The 21,384-nt window shown below is 35.6% G+C and overlaps 1 protein-coding gene across 1 annotated transcript in view; it reads left to right on the top strand.

Annotated features, from left to right (window-relative positions):
• The window catches only part of DIAPH3 (diaphanous related formin 3), a 569,503-nt gene that overhangs the window by 298,679 nt on the left and 249,440 nt on the right, over positions 1-21,384 (top strand). Inside the window, exons 21-22 of the mRNA XM_059903469.1 lie at positions 4,905-5,144; positions 20,250-20,379. Coding sequence (XP_059759452.1) covers positions 4,905-5,144; positions 20,250-20,379 — 370 coding nt within the window. The remainder of the gene's footprint in view (positions 1-4,904; positions 5,145-20,249; positions 20,380-21,384) is intronic.

Below are 21,384 nucleotides of genomic sequence, written 5' to 3'. Positions count from 1 at the left end.
TTGAGTATCAGGTGGCTTTTAAGTTGCGGTTATTAATTTCCACGTTGTGATTCTCTGAGTGGCATGCACAGTTAGTCAGCAGCAAGTTAGCTCTAGGCTCATGCCCTACTGTCCCTGTGACCTTGAAGGAGTCATTTAACCTTACAGAAACGCCGTCTCATTATTCCTTATAATTATGTATTTACAACATGTATAACGTAAAGGTTTAGAGTAGTAAATCAAGTAAGACTCAAGCTAGTAACTTTTCAATCAGCAGGTTACTTGTATTAGAAAGAAAGTTGAATGATTAATTAGTCTTACCACAACCTTAGGGAAGAATATAATGAAGATATAGAGGATGTTCTCAAATTTCTTTTGAGGTGCGCCTACACGAGGCTGCAGGCAAGAAGTGGGGGAAAACCCAACACGTTTTGAATAAGTTGGCTCCTGAAAATCTCATATTTATAAAAGAAACTGAATAAAGAGGATATAGTGTTAAGTGTAGCTGGTGTAAAAATGTCAGATGGATTCTGTTTTTTCCCCCCGTGAAATAATGGATAAAATTAAAATTATATGAGAAAAAGATAACCATAGTGAGATTATGGGAGATTACATCTCCCTGAAGACTTTTTCTCCTTTTTGCCCTTTAAGACAGATGGAAAGAATTCAGTGATACAAGGGCAGCAACCACCACTTCTGTGCCTTTCGCAGCACTGAGTAGGCACCCAGTCAATCAATGCTTGTTGGTTCACGGATTTTCTAAAGGTCTTTTCATCTTACTTTGTACCTGCTCCAACAACATGTATATTGCCAACAAGCAAAATTTTGAAATAAAAATTACCCTTAGTGTTCTGGATATTGTTTGTTGATTTTATCCAGTCACTGTTCTTAAGGTTTTTTCATTCTGGCACGTGACATCTGTGGTGGTGTGATGGGGTGGTTGCCGGAGTACTGCTGCCTGCTTTCAAAAAATAGTAATAAAACCAAAATATTTTTACTTTCTTTTTTATGCCTTTAGGTTGATCTTCAGACTATAACTCATTATTGTCAGATTTTGGTGCTATGTGTTTACATTGCTAGGACTCTGTAATAATAAATGTAAAGGATACCTCTGTAAAAATGAATTCTAATTTCTTCTAACATTCTGATTATTAACTATCTTACAGTTAAACTTTTGCAGTAACCCTTCCTCTCTTCATCTTTTTTTTATGACTTTCTGTTACTGTTGAGAATATTATTTGAGCATCACAGCACTCCATTTATGCATTCAGTCTAGTCTTTTGCAGACAAGTCATAGTTCTAGATTCTTGGGCAAGCAAACAGAATGCAAATGTCCAGTGGTTTTTTTGTTTTTGTTTTTTTAGATATTTATTCATTTGGCTGCATCGGGTCTTAGTTGTGGCGCATGGGCTCCAGAGGCGTGGGCTCCCCAGTTGTGGCACGTGGGTTCCACAGTGCACAGGCTTAGTTGCCCTGCGGCACTTGGGATCCCAGTTCCCTGACCAGGGATCGAACCCACGTCCCCTGCATTGGAAGGCCGACTCTTAACCACTGGACCACCAGGGAAGTCCCAGCAAATGTCTAGTGTTGATAGAATATGTGAGGGGGTGAAGAAACATTCTTCAGGATTTAAAAAATATATATATTTTCCCTCTTTTTACCTTTTTTCTTTGATCCCATCTGAAGAAATAGAGTTTGATTTGCCCAGTGAGAAAAATAACTCTGCTATTATCTTCATAGATTACAAGATTTAGATCTTAGAACATTAGCTTTCATTGACTTTTTTTTGTTGTTGTTATTTTTAAAATAAAAGGGGCAGCCATTTGGCCTAGGGGATTAGCGTAGGCTAAATGGTAGACCCTGTACAGGATCTAGTTCTGGTGATCTCTCAAATTCCTTTCCAGTGCAGTAATTTTGTTCACCAAAATGCATTTGTTTCTTATCAGCCAAAATACTAACTTTTCAGAATTTGGAAGAAAGAACAATATGAAAAGGACATCTAATTTAAAAAGGTGTTCAAAGATCTGTTTAGGTTACCCTTCCTGACTTGGCTTTGTCAGGGTATTTGATAAACTCATAGCACTTTGTTCTGCATTACATCATAGACTTACTCTATTTTTTCAAGGTACCTGTCCCTAGTGCCAGGTAGACTCATTACTCATACAAATCTAGGTTATATTTTTCTAGGAAAATTAATTACTTTGTACTGGCTACATATGGTTAGCTTGTCAGCAGGAAAGCTTTAACATACTTCGGCGTAGTTTAATGTAGGCATTTAAGAAGTCTTTTTTCTCTTTGCACATGAAGTAGTACATTAATATATATTAAAATTAATATATTTTGCAATACTAATGTTTTGCATGGGGTACTGGAGAATTCTTCTCTTGTTTATTGCAAAGTACCAAATACCTGATTTCGTAATCATGAATGAGGGCATAGGCTGAAAGCAGAGATGCCGTGGGCCCATCATACACACCTTCTGAATGGCCATAACTGTATGTGCTCATGTGAGTGCTCCCTTATATGTCTTAGTATTCTAAAGGATAAATTAAATGTAACAGAGCATGGTACAGCATTGGTCCGGTATAATATAAATATGTACAAATATTACATTTGTAATATTTAAGTAAGGGTACAAATTCCAGGTAAGTGAGTCCATTTGGGAACATTTTAAAACAAACGAAATGACTTTATCAGAAGTAATCACTGCTTACCTCTACTTTGTGTGCTAGACATACAATGTCCAAACAATGATTCATGCCCACTAAGAATTGGTATTCTAATAAGGTCTCACTTTGTCTTTCAAAAATTTTTATATTACTAAAATTCATTTTATAAAACCATTATTAGTAATGTTTCTTTGTACTTCAAAAAAATGTCATTTTTGAGCTTACAGTTTCTTTACTCTCTTCTAGGAGAAAAATTTTTATTTTCTCTAGATGGGATTTTGAAGACGTTTCTTGAATTCAAGGAATTTTAAGACATTCCTTAGAATACTTTGTAGAGGAGACTTCTTACTAATTGTATTAGTTGAGCTTTTAGAATCTTGGTTGCATACACATAAGCATTTAACACGTCAAGTTGCTGGGGAGAATGCTATATGTAAATTAGATATATTATTTGCTGAGAAACTATTTAGTGACTGTAAGAACTTGGTTCCTCTGAAGATATTCTCTCAGAGGTATCTACTGAGAGCTCTTTATTGCTCCATTTTGTTAGATGAGTACACTGGGTTATGTTGTTAAGTCATTAAGGCAGTGTCTGTAGTATCCTATCGGAATCTAATAAGTTCAGGCTTTTGTATGGTACATTTTATTTTAAATAACAATTGTAATATTATGAGCAGATAGTTTTTAATGGAAATCCTATAAGCTTCATGTGGCATTGTTTTTTAGCTTTTCAGGGTCAGTGATTAACAGAACTATTCCCTATTTTGATCCTATCCTGTTCTGTCACTTTTTTTTTCCTGACCTTGCCTCAAAGTGCTTTTGATGTTTATAATCGTTGTTGAAGTTCACCTGTTTTACCACTGCTGCCCCATCAATCTGTTTTTGTTTTTTTTTTAACATCTTTATTGGAGTATAATTGCTTTACAATGGTGTGTTAGTTTCTGCTTTATAACAAAGTGAATCAGTTATACATATACATATGTTCCCATATCTCTTCCCTCTTGCGTCTCCCTCCCTCCCACCCCTCTAGGTGGTCACAAAGCACAGAGCTGATCTCCCTGTACTATGCAGCTGCTTCCCACTAGCTATCTATTTTACGTTTGGTTTGGTAGTGTATATATATGTCCATGCCACTCTCTCACTTTGTCACAGCTTACCCTTGCCCCTCCGCATATCCTCAAGTCCATTCTCTAGTAGGTCTGTGTCTTTATTCCCGTCTTACCCCTAGGTTCTTCATGACCTTTTTTTTTTTTTTTTCTTTCTTAGATTCCATATATATGTGTTAGCATACGGTATTTGTTTTTCTCTCAAATTCCTTACATGTTTGGTCAAGGAATCCACATGTAACTTAAATGTGGTATGTCTCCAGCCTTCAGGCTCTTCCGCCTCATGTGTGTTGCTAGCACATGGTTCGGGGGTAAATTTAAGGCAAGAACTTGCTGACCCTCTAGCCCTTTTTTTCTTTCAACATTTTCAACCCCCTATATACCCAGTAAGGAAACGCAGAGTCCCAAATGGGGCTAGCCTGGCACGTGGCAGACCTGTGGCTTTGCACCGCTTCTGTCTCCTGCTCTGCCCATGTTTTCTAACTCTGACTCTGCTAATTTAGCATGTGTCAGGAGTCATTCTGCTGTCCTGTGTTTCTGAAGAAAGTCAATTTAGCACAAATTGGGACCTATTTACTCTCCTTCAATCTAACACATACTGTTAGTCAGCAGGGCTCCTGTGGACAGCAATTGCCACTTGAAGAAACAAACCCTCTTTAGACCTTTCTGAATATGTTTTAAACATGACCCAGCATATTTCAGTATTGAACAAAAATTAAAGCAGTGCTATGAATGCTTTGTAATTTGTTGCCTCTGTATCCTGTTACCTTTTAAAAATTCAGTTTTTTAAAAAAAAAAGATATATGTACTTTATTACTTAAACTTTGCCATTTAAGTAAAGCTCTCTTTTCATCGAACATCTAAATTTTTTTTAAACATGGATTTAATTAATTAATTAATTTATTTATTTTTGGCTGTGTTGGGTCTTCGCTTCTGAGCATCTAAATTTTTAATGTTTTCTTTGAGTGATGACTCAGGATTCCTCACAAAAACACGCAGGGCTTTTCTCTCTTCCTGCTCTCAGTTTTAGGGGACATATTGCTTTTTCCGTACTGTCATACCAATAAATCATCCCAGATTCCTTGCAGCCGCACAGTACTAAAGTATACCATGCATTTTAAAGGAAATCTGCTATTTTCTTTTCAATCAGATGAGCAATGTGAAGAGACTACGGCCACGGCTCAGTGCTATTCTCTTTAAGCTTCAGTTTGAAGAGCAGGTGAAAAACATCAAACCTGACATCATGGCTGTCAGTGCTGCCTGCGAAGAGATGAAGAAGAGCAGGAGCTTTAGCAAGTTGCTGGAACTTGTGTTGCTAATGGGAAACTACATGAACGCTGGCTCCCGGAATGCGCAAACCTTCGGATTTAACCTTAGCTCCCTCTGTAAAGTGAGTTTGTTTTTTCAGAACATATAATCTGCCTGAACACTTATTCTTAAATGTCAGCCCTGATGACATTACTTATTTTTTTATTTTGATGTGCTGACTGTCAAGAACTTAAACTGAACCATCAACCCCAAACCCAGAGTGAACTGAGCTCAACTCAGCCTCTGAACTAAATCCAAATGCTAATTTTCTCTGATCTGCAAATTCAACTGAAGAATTTTGTTTAACAGCAAAATTATGTTGTAAACCTGTGCTTTCTCAAACTGATGAAATGGAACATCAAAATATTATTTAAACCTAATATTCATTCAGTATAAATACCTGCATATGACAGTATATATATTGAGCATTGCTTGGAATTGCCACTAAAATCTTTACCTTTAACTATTTAAATATTTCTTTGCATTTTTCTTTTTTGAAAGCTGACTAAATGGAGAGAAAAGTGAGACTGCTTTATATAAAGGGAAAATCATTATATTAGGAATAGACATAACTCGGATGTCATTAATTATTTTGAAATGCTTCTATCTAAATATAATTTTAGAGGAGATGAAAATTGAGTAAGCTTAGAGATTTTTTTTCTTCCAGGTTGTTCCATAGTTTAAATTTTCTTACAGCATATGTATTCAATGTTGTATATAACAGAGCTCTGTCTTAAGAAGTGGGCCATAGTAATAGTGCTTTATTGATCAGCTTACAACAAATTCTTCTCAGTTACACATCACAAGAAAAGCTTTCTCTTGTTCTTGACCTCGTAACATCTACGCTCCCTGATTAAGGAATTTGATTATTGCTATTACCAGCTAGATTGGAAGGTGAGAAACAAGTTCAGCTTTAGCTGTGGGTTTACTGAATAGTTGATCTCTTCGTGCTTTCATGGCTTTTCTTACACAATTTCCCTGGCTTATGCTTTCTGTTGGTATCGGTGACTTGTGAGCTTTTCCCCTCTCCCATCTCCATCTTTTTATTTTCCTCTCCTTGTTTTCTTAGCCTGCTGTGTTCAGTTAAGATTCCTAGCAAGTATTATGATGTGATTCATAATACATGTATTAAAGACTGCACATTTATAAAGTGCTTACCTACCCCTGTGCCAAATGCTTGACCTGATCATTTCATTTAATGTATGTGATTAATATTTACCTGGGATAATGGGACTCATATTTTTCATATGTAAGCCATTAATTATGCTTAGATATTTTAATGGAGCTCTATACTAAAGTTATGGCAGCAGAGTTAAGAGAGAGTGGCTAGCTTGGCTAAGGAAGGGCAGTTTCACACTCAGAGAGGATCAGGAATTTGAGCTGGATCTGGAAGGACGAGTGGATGTTCCCTGAGAGGAAAGGGCATTCTAAGCAATGTCAACAGTTCACATTAAGGGTTATATCATGGCACAGTTGGAGCCTGGATGGGAGAGGAGTGGAGAAAATGGAAATGTGATAGTAAATGGCTCTAGATGGTGAAGAGCTTCAAATGTCACACCTTATATTGAAGGTTTTATGTTACTTCTGTAAGTCAAGTGATATTATCATCTGTCTTCCAGGAAGATAATTCTAACAGCAGTATGGAAGAAGGGTAAGCTGCACTTCCCAGTACTGTCACCATTAGCCATACATATTTAAATTTAAATCAATTACTATTTAAATAAAATTAAAAATTTAATTCCTCACACTTACCATGTTTCAAGTGAGTCAGCGTCCATACATGCTGGCAGCAAATATGGCACATTTCCATCATTGCTGGAAGTTCTATTGGACAGTGCTGGGTTGGGGGTGGGTGGTAGAGTGGGGAGAGAATCGGTGATTGGCTGACCTGTGTCATGTGACCTGGGAGGATGCCAGAGGAAATGGAGCTGAGAAGATAGATGGGAATGGTGAAGGAAAAAGGGAGGGGTCAAAGATAACTCCTTGCTACTGACATGTTTGAAGTAGTTGCTCAAAAGAGAAATGAGTTCAGGCTGATTTTGATGTGTCCTTCTCCTAGCTTACCTCAGTGTCTTAGAAGGCATCTGACTGAAGCTGCCTTACTCAAATGTTTTACCAAATATTTGAGTGTCCACTACGAAACTGTCACTGTGCTTTGAGATGTTGGAGGTCTGAGATAAGGTAGTGGTAAAGGGGTAGAGGGGGAAAGGGGATGGAGGAACATTTAAGGAACATCTAGTTATTGTCAGGGTATGGTGATTATGAACTTGGAGGCTGAAGGATAAGGAGGCAAGTAAGACTGCCAGGTTCAGGCTTTCTCTGAGAAGGGAAGCAAAGGAAGAAAAACAGGATGAGGAGCGAGGTGGGGGGAGAAGTTAATTCCACATGTACAGACCTACTGGAGTTTGTTTCATAGTGCCAAGTGTCTGTTCCTCTTTAGATTTTGCATCTCAGAACTACAGCCAACTCACAGGAAGTTGACCACATGCCCTCCCTTATTTCTTCCTTGAAAGAGAAGTGTAGACAAGAGATTAGGTCTGATTAATGAGGTGGAATTCCCTAATACAGTACTTGGTACATAGTAAATACTGAACAAATAGCTGTTGAATGGATAACAGTGCAGTAGACACAATGCAGTACATACAGAGTTGAGTAGAGACAATGTTATTACGTAGCTGAAAATAGAAATCCTCTCATGTTGATATACAGTCACTGATGCATAGTGATTTAAAACCTCTTACAAATACAATGCATGCTGCTACTATTTTACTATAGTCATGCTACAAACCAGTTAATCTGTCTCCAGGTAATAGAGTTGACTGTATTTTCAGTCAACGATACTGGCTATTTTGATCATCCCTATAAGGAACCTTATGTTGTACAAGAAACAAAATAAATACTACAACTTTATATTTTTTATTAGCCTACATGTCAAGTTGAAAGCATGTATTGAACAAGATGATATCTCATCATGTTTGTCATCAGAAGTAGCAGCTTGATCGTTGACAGCTGTGATTTTCACACTGAGTGTAAAGCATTTGGTTTGATGATAAGCCTCCACACAGGGAATTCCATATTTATTTGACAGTAGAAAGACAGGGTAATATTTTAATCTGTTCGAACATGCTGGGTAATTATATGACATTTACTATTCTATATCCAAAATCTTTACTTTTAAATGCCCTTTATAAATTTAGCTTAAGTATGAACAGTGTGTGAAAATTCATATTAAATTGTTAACTTTGTGTTGTTTAGAAATAAATACATGAGTCATGAATCCTGTATGCATTGTAGTTTGGTTTTAGGGTTTATATTATATCTTTGTATACATTTGTAATTGAGATGACTAACTATAATAAGTGAGTTCAGAGAGAAAAGATTTTACTTTCTTTTACTTAAAGATTCAATAGGGTCTATGATAAATAAATATAAAAGTAAAATATGAGATATAAAGTAACCATAGACTAGAATATATTAAGATGTAAACATAAATTAAAGTAGACGTATAGGTTTGAGGCTTTCTGATGGAAAAAGTGAAGTGCAAAACATGGTCATGAAACTTTTCATGAGCTAAAAATTGTGGTTTCTCTTATTAGCCACAGCTGAACTTCACGAGAAATTTTACGTTTGTGTCATTATAAAGGGAAAATACAGTGTTGAGCAGTGTTCTTTTAAACAGCAAATGAAAAAATCCATTTCATGAGGTTCTTTCTTTTAGAACCATCTCCCCTTCTCTGCTCTTCCCCTCCCCTCCCCCGACAAATATGTACTCAGAGCCTCTTATGGGGTAACACTCCAAGAGAACCCTCATAGTAAGATACATATGTACTTTTCAGTTACAGTAATGCTATCCCTAGTTTAAGCAAAATGGTGTCAAGTATTCAACACCTTGCTTTCTGGCAGCTTGACTTTTTAAAAGGATAAACCTCAGACTATATAGAAGAATGGACAGACTGCTTGTCATTCATAAAATCCTCCAAAGATATTACTAAACTTTAGATAAATTTGGATAATAAGAAGTTTGAGATTATATTCTTTTTTCAGGACCTGCTATTGGTTAATTCGTAACCTTAGAAATACAAGCAGCAAATAGTAGGTGCTTGCCTGACCAAAATGCCCACCTAGAAAAATTTGTATGTCATTAGTGTTGAAATTAGTAATTGTGGTGAATCTGAGCGTAGAGCCAGCTAGATCAGCATTCTAGCAAAAAATGAGTTGACTCAACCATCAAAGTTCAACACCATATTAAATATATGAGATGATTTTAACTTGTTATTTAAAAAGCAGATGTTATTAATCCACGCACAATGACTATAACATGTGTTTGATAATGTTTACTAATGTCTACTGAAATGTTTGATTCCTGAATAACAAATCATCTCAATCAATACAACTGGATGATGGAGCTGTAAATTGTAGCTCTTTGTTCTGTGTAACTAAATAAAGTGACTACCTGTATTGGGATAGTAAATATAAATTTTGAAAGAGTTTACCAATTGTAATAACTTATTTCTATCAGTTTATGCTGTTATTTGGAGGAAAATTGCAGAAAAATTCACCATTGATTTCCTCTATAAATTTATCCATATCATTACTTTGTAGGAAATTTTCTGTTATCAATAGAATATGCAATTAGTTCCTCTCAAAGGTGAAATTATCAAAGGATACATAGTAATGGGGCTGTTGGTGTTGGAAGTTAGGTGATAAAAGGCAGTGGTGGCAGGTCAGATTGATTTTTGTCTAAGTTATCTTTTCTAGTACATGAAATTCTTATCTGGTCTGTATATTTCTTTCATGAGCACAGGCTAACCAAAAGTAGAATAACTTCACCAAAGCTGTGATGGGGAAGATTTTTTAGAAAAAATGTTTAGTTTCCTCATTCTTTAATGCTGTCACCAACTCAAGTGAGTGATTTCTTAAAGTTGTGAACAGCTCTCCTTGTGGGACATCGATTCTCAACCCACAGTGCCCTTTAAAAAATACTGATGCATCAGCCTCATGTCAGATCAATTACTTCAGCATGTATGCATGTGGATCCTGATTAGTGGCATTTTTAAAAAGCTCCCCCAGGTGATTTTAATGCACAGACTGGACTGAAAATCACTTTGTCTGTCTTCTGCCCTGCTTACTTATCCCAGAATGAAAAACCCCCAGTTGGTGGCCTCGAACCAACCAACCAACAAACACACAAAAGCAAAACCTAACCAACACAAGAACAAAATCAGAAATGAAACAACTCTACTTCCTCACTTAAGGATGAGAGGTGAAAATATTTCCAAAACTGCTACTTTTCTTTCATGCCACGCTGGACATTATTCTGAAAGGGAAGAAAGGGAGTGAAAGGAGTATGAATCTCAGGCACATGGTGGAACTGAAATAAGTTGATGGTCAGTGTTCTGAGTTATTTTGCAGGACTTGACCTTGGAAAGTAGAGTTTCAGTGATTATGAAAAGCAGGAGGCAAATCCCTCTGCCTGTCACAGACAGTTTCTATTTCATAAGCCTGTCACAGTCACGTGGGTTGCCACTGTTAATCTTTGTGAAATTTTGATTCTTGTATATCACCTTTTCCTTTACTCCATGAAGTTATTTTTAAGAAAGACCTCTCCCAAACAAATCCATTGTTCCATCTGCATTTAGTGTTTTATAAGGATTTTAGAGGGCTTTTTATTCTTTATCAGATTGGAAAACCACCCTAGTAAGTTTTGGCACCCTTCGAAAATAAAGCAGTTTTTGGCCAAAGACTTACAGATAACAAATGCCATTCTTGTTTTACATCCAGCCAATTAAATCACTGAAAAATACTGACTTCCAAAGCAATGTGAAACTATTTAGAGTCCTTAACCCTCTTTGACTCATTCGTTAACACATTTAGTCTGTAGCATTTTCCAGGAATTATTTAATTAGCTTTACTAAGTAGTGTTTTTGGTAAATTTATTCACATTACCTTTGTTTTTTCAGTTACTATGAAACCTTGTAAATTAGAATTATTCCTTTAATCAAATTATAAAAGATAAGTGGCTTTGCTCATGAAGAGCAAATGCACTGCTTATGTGTTGTCGTCTCACCACTCTCAAAACCAGCATTGCTAATCTGTCAAGCTTCCTTTCCCTGAAGCAGACAGCCTCAGAATCCTCCTTAACACCATGCTTAGAGATAGCTACTACCCATCAGAGGTAGTAATGAATCTTACCAGCCATCTTTGGTTCAATCTAGTCTCCTGTTTTTACACATTTTATAAATGAAAATAAAAAATTAAACAAGATACCCCATTCCTGATACTCTAGGAAGCTTTCTTTTATCAGAGGTCTGGATCAGAGACAAAACATGCAACACTATTATCTGATAGTAATACTTAGCGAATAGTATTTGTGAACATATGTTCTTAGGTAGCAGGGAAGAGTCTGATGATGAAATGAGTGCACACCAAAACCAGACAAAAACATTACAAGAAAGGGAACTTATAGACCAATCAATATCTCTTATGAACATAGATGCAAAAATCCTCAACAAAATATTATAAATCAAAGCCAACAATATGTAAAAAGAATTAGATACCATGACCAAGAGGGATATATTCCAGGTATGGAAGGCTGGTTTAACATTTGAAAATCAATTAATGTAATTTATCAAATCAACAGGCTCTAAAGGAGAAAAACCATTTGATCATATCAATATATGCAGAAAAGACACCTAATCAACTACAATACCCATTCATGACAAAAACTTTCAACAAACTAGAAATACAGGGGAATTTCCTTAAGTTGATAAAGAACGTCTATAAAAACTACAGAGAGCATCATACTTAACGATAAGAAACTAAATATTTTTCCCCTAAGATCAGGAACAAGGAAACATGTCCCTTCTCACCATTTCTATTCAGCATTGTACTGGAGGTCCTGGCTTAATGCAACAAGACAAGAAAAGGACAAAAAATTTTACAAATTGGGAAGGAATAAATAAAATTGTCTTTGCTCATAGGTAAAATGATTGCCTATGTAGAAAATCCCCCAAAATTGACCAAAAAAAAAAAAAAAAAAAAAGGAAAGAAAGAAAAACTCTTTCTGGAACTAATAAGCAATTAGAACAAAGTTTCTGGAAATGAGATTGGCATTAAAATGTTGACTACTTTTTTAATATCAGCAATGAAAAATTAGAATTTGAAATTAAAAATGGAATATCATTTACTTTAGAACCAAAAATTTTCTACAATATTTGTATGAGGAAGATGACAAAACTTTGATGAAAGAAATAAAAAAAAGATCTGATAAAGAAATAGATATCCCATGTTCATGGAAAGGAATATTCAGTATTGTTAAGTTATCAGTTCTCCCCAGCTTGATCCATATAGTCAATGAAATTCCAATCAAAATCTCAGCAAGTAATTTTGTGGGTATTGACAGATTGATTCTAAATTTTTTATGGATATGTGAAAGACTCAGTCATTACAACACTGAAGAAGGAGGAAGAAGAGGAGGAGGAAGGGGAAGGACTGACTTCAAGAATTACTGTAAAATTACAGTAATCAAAACTGTGGTATTTGGGGCAAAAAGATAGACAGTCAGTGGAACAGAATAGAGAGCCCAGAAATAGACCCACACAGGTATAGTCAACTGATCCTGGACAAAGCAGCAAAGGTAATTCAATGGAAAAGAATAGTTTTTTAAAGAAATGATGCTGGAAAAACTGGACATTTATAAGTTAGCCACTATTTGAATTTAAAAACTTCTGCTCTGTGAAGTGAAAAGACAGTCCATAGAGTGGGATAAAATCTTTGCAAAACACCTGTCTGACAAGACTTGTATCCAAAATATACAAAGAACTCTAAAACTCAACAATAAGAAAACAACCCAATTTTTAAAAAAAGGCCTGAACAGACATCTTACTGAAGATTTACAAATGGCAAATAACTGTATGAAAATATACTCAACATCATATGTCGTGAGGGAATTGCAAATTAAAAAAACGAGACACCATTACACATCTATTAGAATGGCTAAAATCCAAATCACTGACAGCACCAAATGCTGCTGAGGATGTGGTACAACAGGAACTCTCATTCACTGATGGAAGGAATGCAAGATAGTACAGCACCTTTAGAAGAATGGCAGTTACAAAGCTAAATGTAGATTTAATATAGGATTCAGTAATCACATTCTTGTTTACCCCAAGGAGTAAAAAACCTGCATACAAATGTTTATAGCAGTTTTATTCGTGGTTGCCAAAATTTGGAAGCAACTCGAGAAGTCCTTCAATAGCTGAATGGATAAAACCCACTGATATAGTCATACATATAGTCATGCAATAGACCAGCGATGGGGAACGACAGGGGGTGGCAGATGAAGCTTCCCTTGCTCGCCTCCCCGCTGCTCACCTCCTGCTGTGTGGCCAGGTTCCTAACAGGCCGCGGACCCATACTGGTCTGTGGCCTGAGCGTTGGGGACCCCTGCAATAGACTATTAAATCAGTCATAAAAAGAAAGAATCTCTTAAGCCAAGAAAAGACATGGAGAAATGCATAATACTAAGTGAAAGAAGTCAATCTGAAAAACCTCCATACTCTGATTCCAACTATATGACATTCTGGAAAGGACAAAATTATAGAGATAGATAGTAAAAAAATCAGTGGTTTCTGGAGGTTTTGGGGGAGGGGGAAGAAGGAAGAGATGAATAGGTGGAGGACAGGGGATTTTTCAGGATGCTGAAACTATTTCCTATGACTCAGTAATGGTAGATATGTGACATTATGCATTTGGCAAAACCCATACAACTTTAGAACACAGAGTGAACCCAAAAGTAAACTGAGGTTAATAATTAATAGTTAATAATAATGTATCAATATCATCAATATCGGTACATAAATTTTAACAAATGTAACACATTAATGCAAAATGTTACTGATAGGGGAATTTGTGTATGTGGAGGAGAGAGTATATGGGAATGTCTTTTCTGCTCAATTTGTCTTAAAGCTGAAACTGCTCTAAAACATAAAGTCTGTTAATTAAAAAAATTAAGTATAAAAACCATTTAATTTAAAATTAATGTATTTGATCCATTTATATTAACTAAAGAACACTGAGCTATTTTAAATCTCTTGTGGAATAAGGGAATAGTGTAAATAAATAGAACATTGAACAATATAATAATGCAATAAGATAAAATTTTACTAAAATGCAAAAATGCTTTTCATGCTGAAGTGCTCACTAAAATCCAAGAGAAATATGTTTAAAATATAATTCAGAGATAGTGTGTCTGGAGATATAGCAGAAATCAGTTTAATTATAGAAGTTGACATTATTTAAAGCATTTTCTTCCATATTTAATGTTTCAACTCTCATCATTTTAAAATGAAAACTAAGCAATAAATATGTTTTTAATATGTGAATGCTATAAATTTATCTAATATCTATTTTACCTAATATTAGTTTATCACTACCTATCTTTAAAATCACTATGGAAGTTTTATTATAGGTATTAATAGTTATGGCAGTGACATAGATGATGCAAAGCATATTGTTTATGTTAAGATTTTAAATTTCCATTCATTTTGGAGGGATACACAGTATTTTTGAAAAATTTAATCAGCACAGTGATTGTTTTTTAAAAATGTATTTATACATATCAGGAAACAGTTCATTCTATAATTGTAGTTGGTTTCACTAGTGAATTTGAACCTACGCATTGACTTTTTGAGCTTCATATCTGAGCAATTATGATATATTCTTTGGCAGTTCATATTCACACATCCATTTTCATGTGGGTACATGTAACTTACATTTAGAGATGTTTCAAACATATACAAAGCACTTTATTCTGCAAATGATTTAAGATGGAATATGATGTTAGTAAATATACTTGGTTGGGTCTGTTAAAGATGAAACTTTACAGTTTCATTCAACCATATTTTTATCATATTTTGTGAACACTGATCTATTAGCAGTATGGAAAGACTTTGCATTTGAGGTAAGATTCAGTTAGCATTTTATTAATTTTATAGATAAAACAATAGAAAGAATGCCATGCTTTTAGAACTAGAAGTGACTCAGGGTAGGGGTATAGAGGCTTTCCAGGCTAGAATTAGCAGGTTATAGGGCTTCAGTTATTTAAATTGCATTAATGAACACTATTTTACTGTCTTACTACTATTTTTATCCACTGTGTTTTTGAGAATTTTGTTTCTTTTGATGCATAATAATCTATATTAAATAAAGATTTTGTAGAGGAACTGTATATTATAGTGGTTAAGAGCTTTGGATTCACACAGAAGTGGGTTCAAATAAATCTTGGCTGTACTGGATAGTAGCTATGTGATCTGGGGTATGCTACATGATGTTTCACATCTCTTTTGCCCTCTTAATAGTGAGTGTAATACCAGTTCCTTCCTCATAGGGATGGTGTGTGTTTCAGGCACTTAACAGGTATTGTATTATTTGGCCAATCCCTGTCTCCTAGTAACTGCCACACAAATAAGAGTGGCTGCTGTTGTCCTCAGCATTCATACTGTTTACAAGGTAGGGTCTTCTAGAATGTTCATGGAGCCATTACAGACCCTCATAATTTTGTCATTTTTCTGGTGTTCAGCAATGTCTACAACATCCAAAGAGTCACTGCTGTCTGGATAACGTAATTGAAGTATAGGAACATGATAATGGGGAACAGCTACAAATTTGACAATATTCTTAAGATAAAGTTTTATTATTCAGAGTGTAAGGGGTTGTAGTTCTTTGGATTCTGAAAATCACCAGGACGATACTTAGTTTTTATTTTAGGAATTTTCTTTCTTGTGGCTAAAACAATGGAATTTTCTTTAAGTGTCATCCAAATTCGTGCTGAATAGCTTAAAAATATTCCCAAACCTTGCATTGTAGCTACAAAGGAGTTCTATCCAGACTGACAACTAGGCCATGATTTATTACAGGATCTGCTTTTAACATTATTTTGTCTGGAATGAACAGAGCGGTTGAAGAAACTCCATCCATCTTTTTGTTTATTTGACATCTATGCCACATTAAATGTTCCTTAAAGAAATAATATATAAACAAGAAATTCTCCTTAACAGTGACGATTACTCATCAGTAAGATAAATCTCTTGACAGTGATACCAAAGGAATCCTGTCAAGCAATGTCGGTGAAAATTTAAATAAAGCATATTTTTTAAACTTAAGAATAAATTTTTAAACCAGATATTTTAGCTTCATTTTCTTTCCAAGAGTTAGCACTACAGAGTATGCTCAAGTTGTTTTTTCTCTTCAACAAAATTAGCACCATCTCTCAAGCTTTCCTTGTTCTAGCTCAATCGCTGATTATGTATGATATGAATAATTAGTAGAAATAGAGTGTGCCCTTTTTGTTGTTAATGTTTATCAAAAGGTGAAAAAATATTGAGCAAGTAAATGAAGACTGTGATAAATATATTTTGCTGTGCTTTCATATATTTTCATGTGCTTTCTGGGAGGGTTTTTTTGTTTGTTGGTTGGTTTTTGTTTTGGGTTTGTTTTTTTTTTTAAGTGATTTGGGGGAGGGAAGGAAGGAAGGAAGGGAATAGTGTAACTGAGGCAGGAAGAATACCTTCCCAGCACTGTGCAGTTTTTCCTGAGAACGTTAGGAACTGAATGAGGAATCTCTGTCCTGGAATTTAGAGCAACTAGTAGTTTATGAGTAACCATGCATTGTCAACAAATGGTCACTCTCTGTGTTTCTTAACTCCTTATCTTTTATTAGGTATATTTTCAGATTTATTTATTTGGGAATTTGAGTGTTTTTTTTTTTAAGTCTCCTGGTTGTTAAATATAGATTCTGGAGGGATGGGAGACTTCTACTTCTATTTATTATTCAGTGAGTATATTTTAAATATTAGGCTGTGACCAGTATGTGAATTGCTAACCAGCTGATGTTTTCAATAGTACAGCCAGGATAGCAACCTCCTCCATAAGTTAGTGTTTAGCTTTATGATTGTCTCTAAATATTTGAATCTGTGTTTGACTGGCATCCTTAACATTTATTAAATTGGTAGATGCTATAGCCTATAGTATGTTCCAGAATTCTAATTCTGAATTCTTATTGCTCATGAATAAAGATCAAGATTGATCCAGTTGCTTATTGTTGGATCATAGAGATTTCTTGATATATTAATCCTAGCAATTGCTGGCCATTTAGCTATATCACAAATAGCCCTGGAAAGCTCTTTCCAGGTGCTTGTCTTAATCAACATTCCACACAGGACATGTGTCTAGTTTCACATGAACGGAGCATGATAAGAAAGGTGTAAACTGGTGACAGTCAGGAACTGGGAGTCCACCGAAGGAACAGTATTCTCCAGTCATTGCTATAAAGAGGGAGGTGGGGGAACAGAAGAGTTAACCATTAGAGTGCTTTAAAAAAAATAGCAAAATTAAAATCAAAGGACAGTTTTTATACTGACTCTTGGTTGTACCAGGGAAAACTATTATATTTGTGAAAGTTTGCTACTATTACCCTAGCCTTATCCATTAAAGATGATAGTATGAATGAAATTGTGGAGTTGAAAGGAAACTTTTATAAATCGGATTAACGTTCTCAGTGTATGTGAAAGCTGAAACAGAAGGATTTTAACTGACCCAAGCATGCAAAAATAACTTCTGAACTGAGATTATAACTAGGTTTCTTCATTTTTATTCTAGTGTTTTTTTAAAATAGATTTTGCAATGTCTACTAACACAAGTCCACTGTAAAGTATATTTAATATTTTTGGAGTGGAAAGTGAATTTAGAGTTTCCTTTTCCTGTCCAGTTCCATATTCTCACTTTATTTATGTGAATCTGAGGTCCAGTAACTTGCCCAAGGCGACGTAGCTAGTTAAAGGCCAGTTTTAGTGTTATGTTTTAGCAGGTCGTTCACACGTTAGTGGCAATCAGTCTAGCTAGTGATCAGAGTCAGTTTTTGAGGAATAATTTTTCAGAACACTCAGATGAATGTTGTGATTTATGTTCCTTTTAAGAGGCATCAAATAATGGACTCTGTTCATATCAGTCAGTTTTTAAAGTGCCAGGAACCATTGCTGCTGAATGGTTTGCATGCTGAATAGGCCAATGCAGCGTTTGAACCTGTTATAAGAGTAATCATGTGAAAGCCTGGCTGTCTATAGTAGGGTAGCTCTGTGTTTCCAGGGGCAAGACAGTTTGTGCATTAATAAGTCATGTGTGTTAATATTTGTGATGGCACAGAATATCTCCTTCTGCCACAATCAGATAGTAGCTTTCATTTGATATTTTTCTGATAGTGATATAATATTTAGTGACATAGAATTTGAAAAAAATACGTATGGATATATATGTTTATGTGTGTGTATACACTTATTTTAAGGTAGGAAATTGTTGGAAAGGAAGCAATAGGGTTGTGCACAGTTAAGTATACCAAGAATTTCCAACTCTAAATTAAATCCTGGTGTGAAAAGAGTGATTTTTTCTCCCCTTATATGTGTATCTGATCTGGATGATTACTCATTTGTAGGGAACACTATCAGATTATGTGTTTGCCGTGTGTTCACACCCAACACCCCCCCTACCCCCATCACTCACAAAACCTAAGCTGACCTCTATATGTACCTAGGTTGTAGCCTAGCCCTTTCTCCCTTCTGATTCATTCCTTGGCCTTTTCAGATTAGGATTGATCCATCCTGGTCTTCTCTTCAAGCCTCTGTTCTCCTTTCTTTTATTCTGTGTACTTATTTGTGTTTATTTGGTCAACTTTTTAGCTTTGGAGGCTAAGAGCTCACAAACCAGTACTCCTAGAATAGTTCACTCCTCTAAGTTCTCACTATATATTCTCTACAGTTTATCACCCTCAAGGGATGGAAAATTGGTTCTTGGGGAGCAAAAATATCTTTCCTATCTTACTGTTTTTATGTGTAAAGCACAGATGTACATGCAGTACATAAACAGATATACAGTATATGTATCATTTTAAAATTTCATAGGTGCAAATGATTTGGAAAAATATGCCTAAAAAATGTTAGCCAGCAATAACGAAAAAAAGGTTGACAACACTGTTCTACACCTGTATGTATCTATATCCTTTCCCAACGTCTCCACTTAGATGTTACGCAAAAACGTCAAGTTCACTTGCCCCAAACTGAAACAATTCTTTTTTCTCCACCCCACCCAAATTTTTTTCTCATTCTTTCTGTACAGTTTCAATAGATGTCATCATGTGGGTTTCCATGCCCTCCCTGTCCCATTATCTCATGCCTAAGGCATGACCTCATCTCAGGCTGTTTTCTTTCCCTGCCTGGATTATTGCTACAGCTTTTAAAATGATTCTTCCTTCTCTGTTCTTACCCTTGCTCTAATCTTTTATCCACACTGTGCTAGAAGGAGCTTTCTAAAATGTACGTCTGATTAGCTCTCATCTAGTTTAAAACCTCCCAGGTCTTAGGGATCAGAATCCTATATCCATAGCATGGTCTGCCTTTCTTTTAATTTTCTGGCCTTCTCCTCCGATTTCTTTCTACTCTCCCTACTTCCCCCTCCCCGCAGCATATACTTTTATTTTGGAGTCACTTGGACTCCTCTAAAGTGCCACTTTCTTCCTCATCTATGGTCTTTTTCAAATGCTTCTCCATCTGCCTCTGATACTGTGCCTTTGAGTTTTTTCCTTCCCTTCCCCAACCCATACAACTTCCTGCCTGCTGGTGTTCAGTTCAGGTGCCCTGTCCTCCTAGGCATACTGTATGATTATTTTTACTATACTCTTTGTCACACAGGGGAAATGCATATTTTCTGGGTTCCCCCCCCCCCCACTAAATGGCTTCTTGAGGAATGACTTATTGGTTGTTGCGTCTCTGATTCCTGCAGTACCTAGTAGGCATTCTATAAATCCATGCCAAATGAAAAAATGAGCAAGCATGTGGGATTGTTTTAAGTGCTGATATTATATACGTTCCTATTATATACGTTCCCCAAGAAACATTGCATACTATATTGAATTAAGCTTATTCCTTCTTTACAGTAAATATTAATGACTTAGACCAAACAACAGTATATGAAGAGTAGCTTTTCAAGTGTTTAAATAGTGTGCCTGTTCAAAAATAGCATTAACTAATTTTACAGCTCATTTATTTCTTATCTATAAAAAACAGTATTAACATTATTTAAGTAGAGAGACTATCAAAATATTTTTGACTGTATTTTTTCTCTCTCTCATTCTATTTAGCTAAAGGACACAAAATCAGCAGATCAGAAAACAACACTACTTCATTTTCTTGTGCAAATATGTGAAGAAAACTACCCTGATATCCTCAATTTTGTGGATGATTTGGAACATTTGGACAAAGCTAGTAAAGGTTTGTGTTTTTACAGAAAAGATTTTCGTGCTCTGGGTCTTCAGTTGATACAGAAAATAATGCCTTTTATTTGAACATACTTGCCACTTTGTCACTGTGTTTTCATACTAAATATGTCATTTTAAAAATAGAGAGAAAGTTGTAGGACATTTACTTTATCAATTGTCATTATTGCAGCTATGAGTTTAATTTTTTAACTGGATAATGAGGCCCTATATTCAAAAACACGTAGTTTTGCAGTTTTTGGGGTTTTTTAACATCTTTACTGGAGTATAATTGCTTTACAATGTCGTGTTAGTTGCTGCTGTATAACAAAGTGAATCAGCTATATCTATACATATAGCCCCATATCTCCTCCCTCTTGCGTCTCCCTCCCACCCTCCCTATCCCACCCCTCTAGGTGGACACAAAGCACCGAGCTGATCTCCCTGTGCTATGTGGCTGCTTCCCACTAGCTATCTATTTTATATTTGGTAGTGTGTATATGTCCATGCCACTCTCTCACTTCATCCCAGCTTACCTTTCCCCCTCCCCGTGTCCTCAAATCTATTCTCTACCTCTGTGTTTTTATTCCTGTCCTGCCCCTAGGTTCTTCATAACCATTTTTTTTTTTTAGATTCCATATATATGTGTTAGCATACAGTATTTGTTTTTCTCTTTCTGACTTACTTCACTCTGTATGACAGACTCTAGGTCCATCCACCTCACTACAAATAACTCAATTTTGTTTCTTTTTATGGCTGATTAATATTTCATTGTATATATGTGCCACATCTTCTTTATCCATTCACCTATCGATGGACACTTAGGTTGCTTCCATGGCCTGGCTATTGTAAATAGAGCTGCAGTGAACATTGTGGTACATGACTCCTTTTGAATTATGGTTTTCTCAGGGTATATGCCCAGTAGTGGGGTTGCTGGGTCATATGGTAGTTCTATTTTTAGTTTTTTAAGGAACCTCCATCCTGTTCTCCATAGTGGCTTTATCAATTTACATTCCCACCA

This window comes from Balaenoptera ricei, chromosome 18 (genome assembly GCF_028023285.1).
Source record: "Balaenoptera ricei isolate mBalRic1 chromosome 18, mBalRic1.hap2, whole genome shotgun sequence".
In the NCBI taxonomy this organism is placed as follows: domain Eukaryota; kingdom Metazoa; phylum Chordata; class Mammalia; order Artiodactyla; family Balaenopteridae; genus Balaenoptera; species Balaenoptera ricei.
The sequence above is the reverse complement of the archived record's forward strand: the minus strand, read 5'-3'. Positions and strand labels throughout refer to the sequence as shown.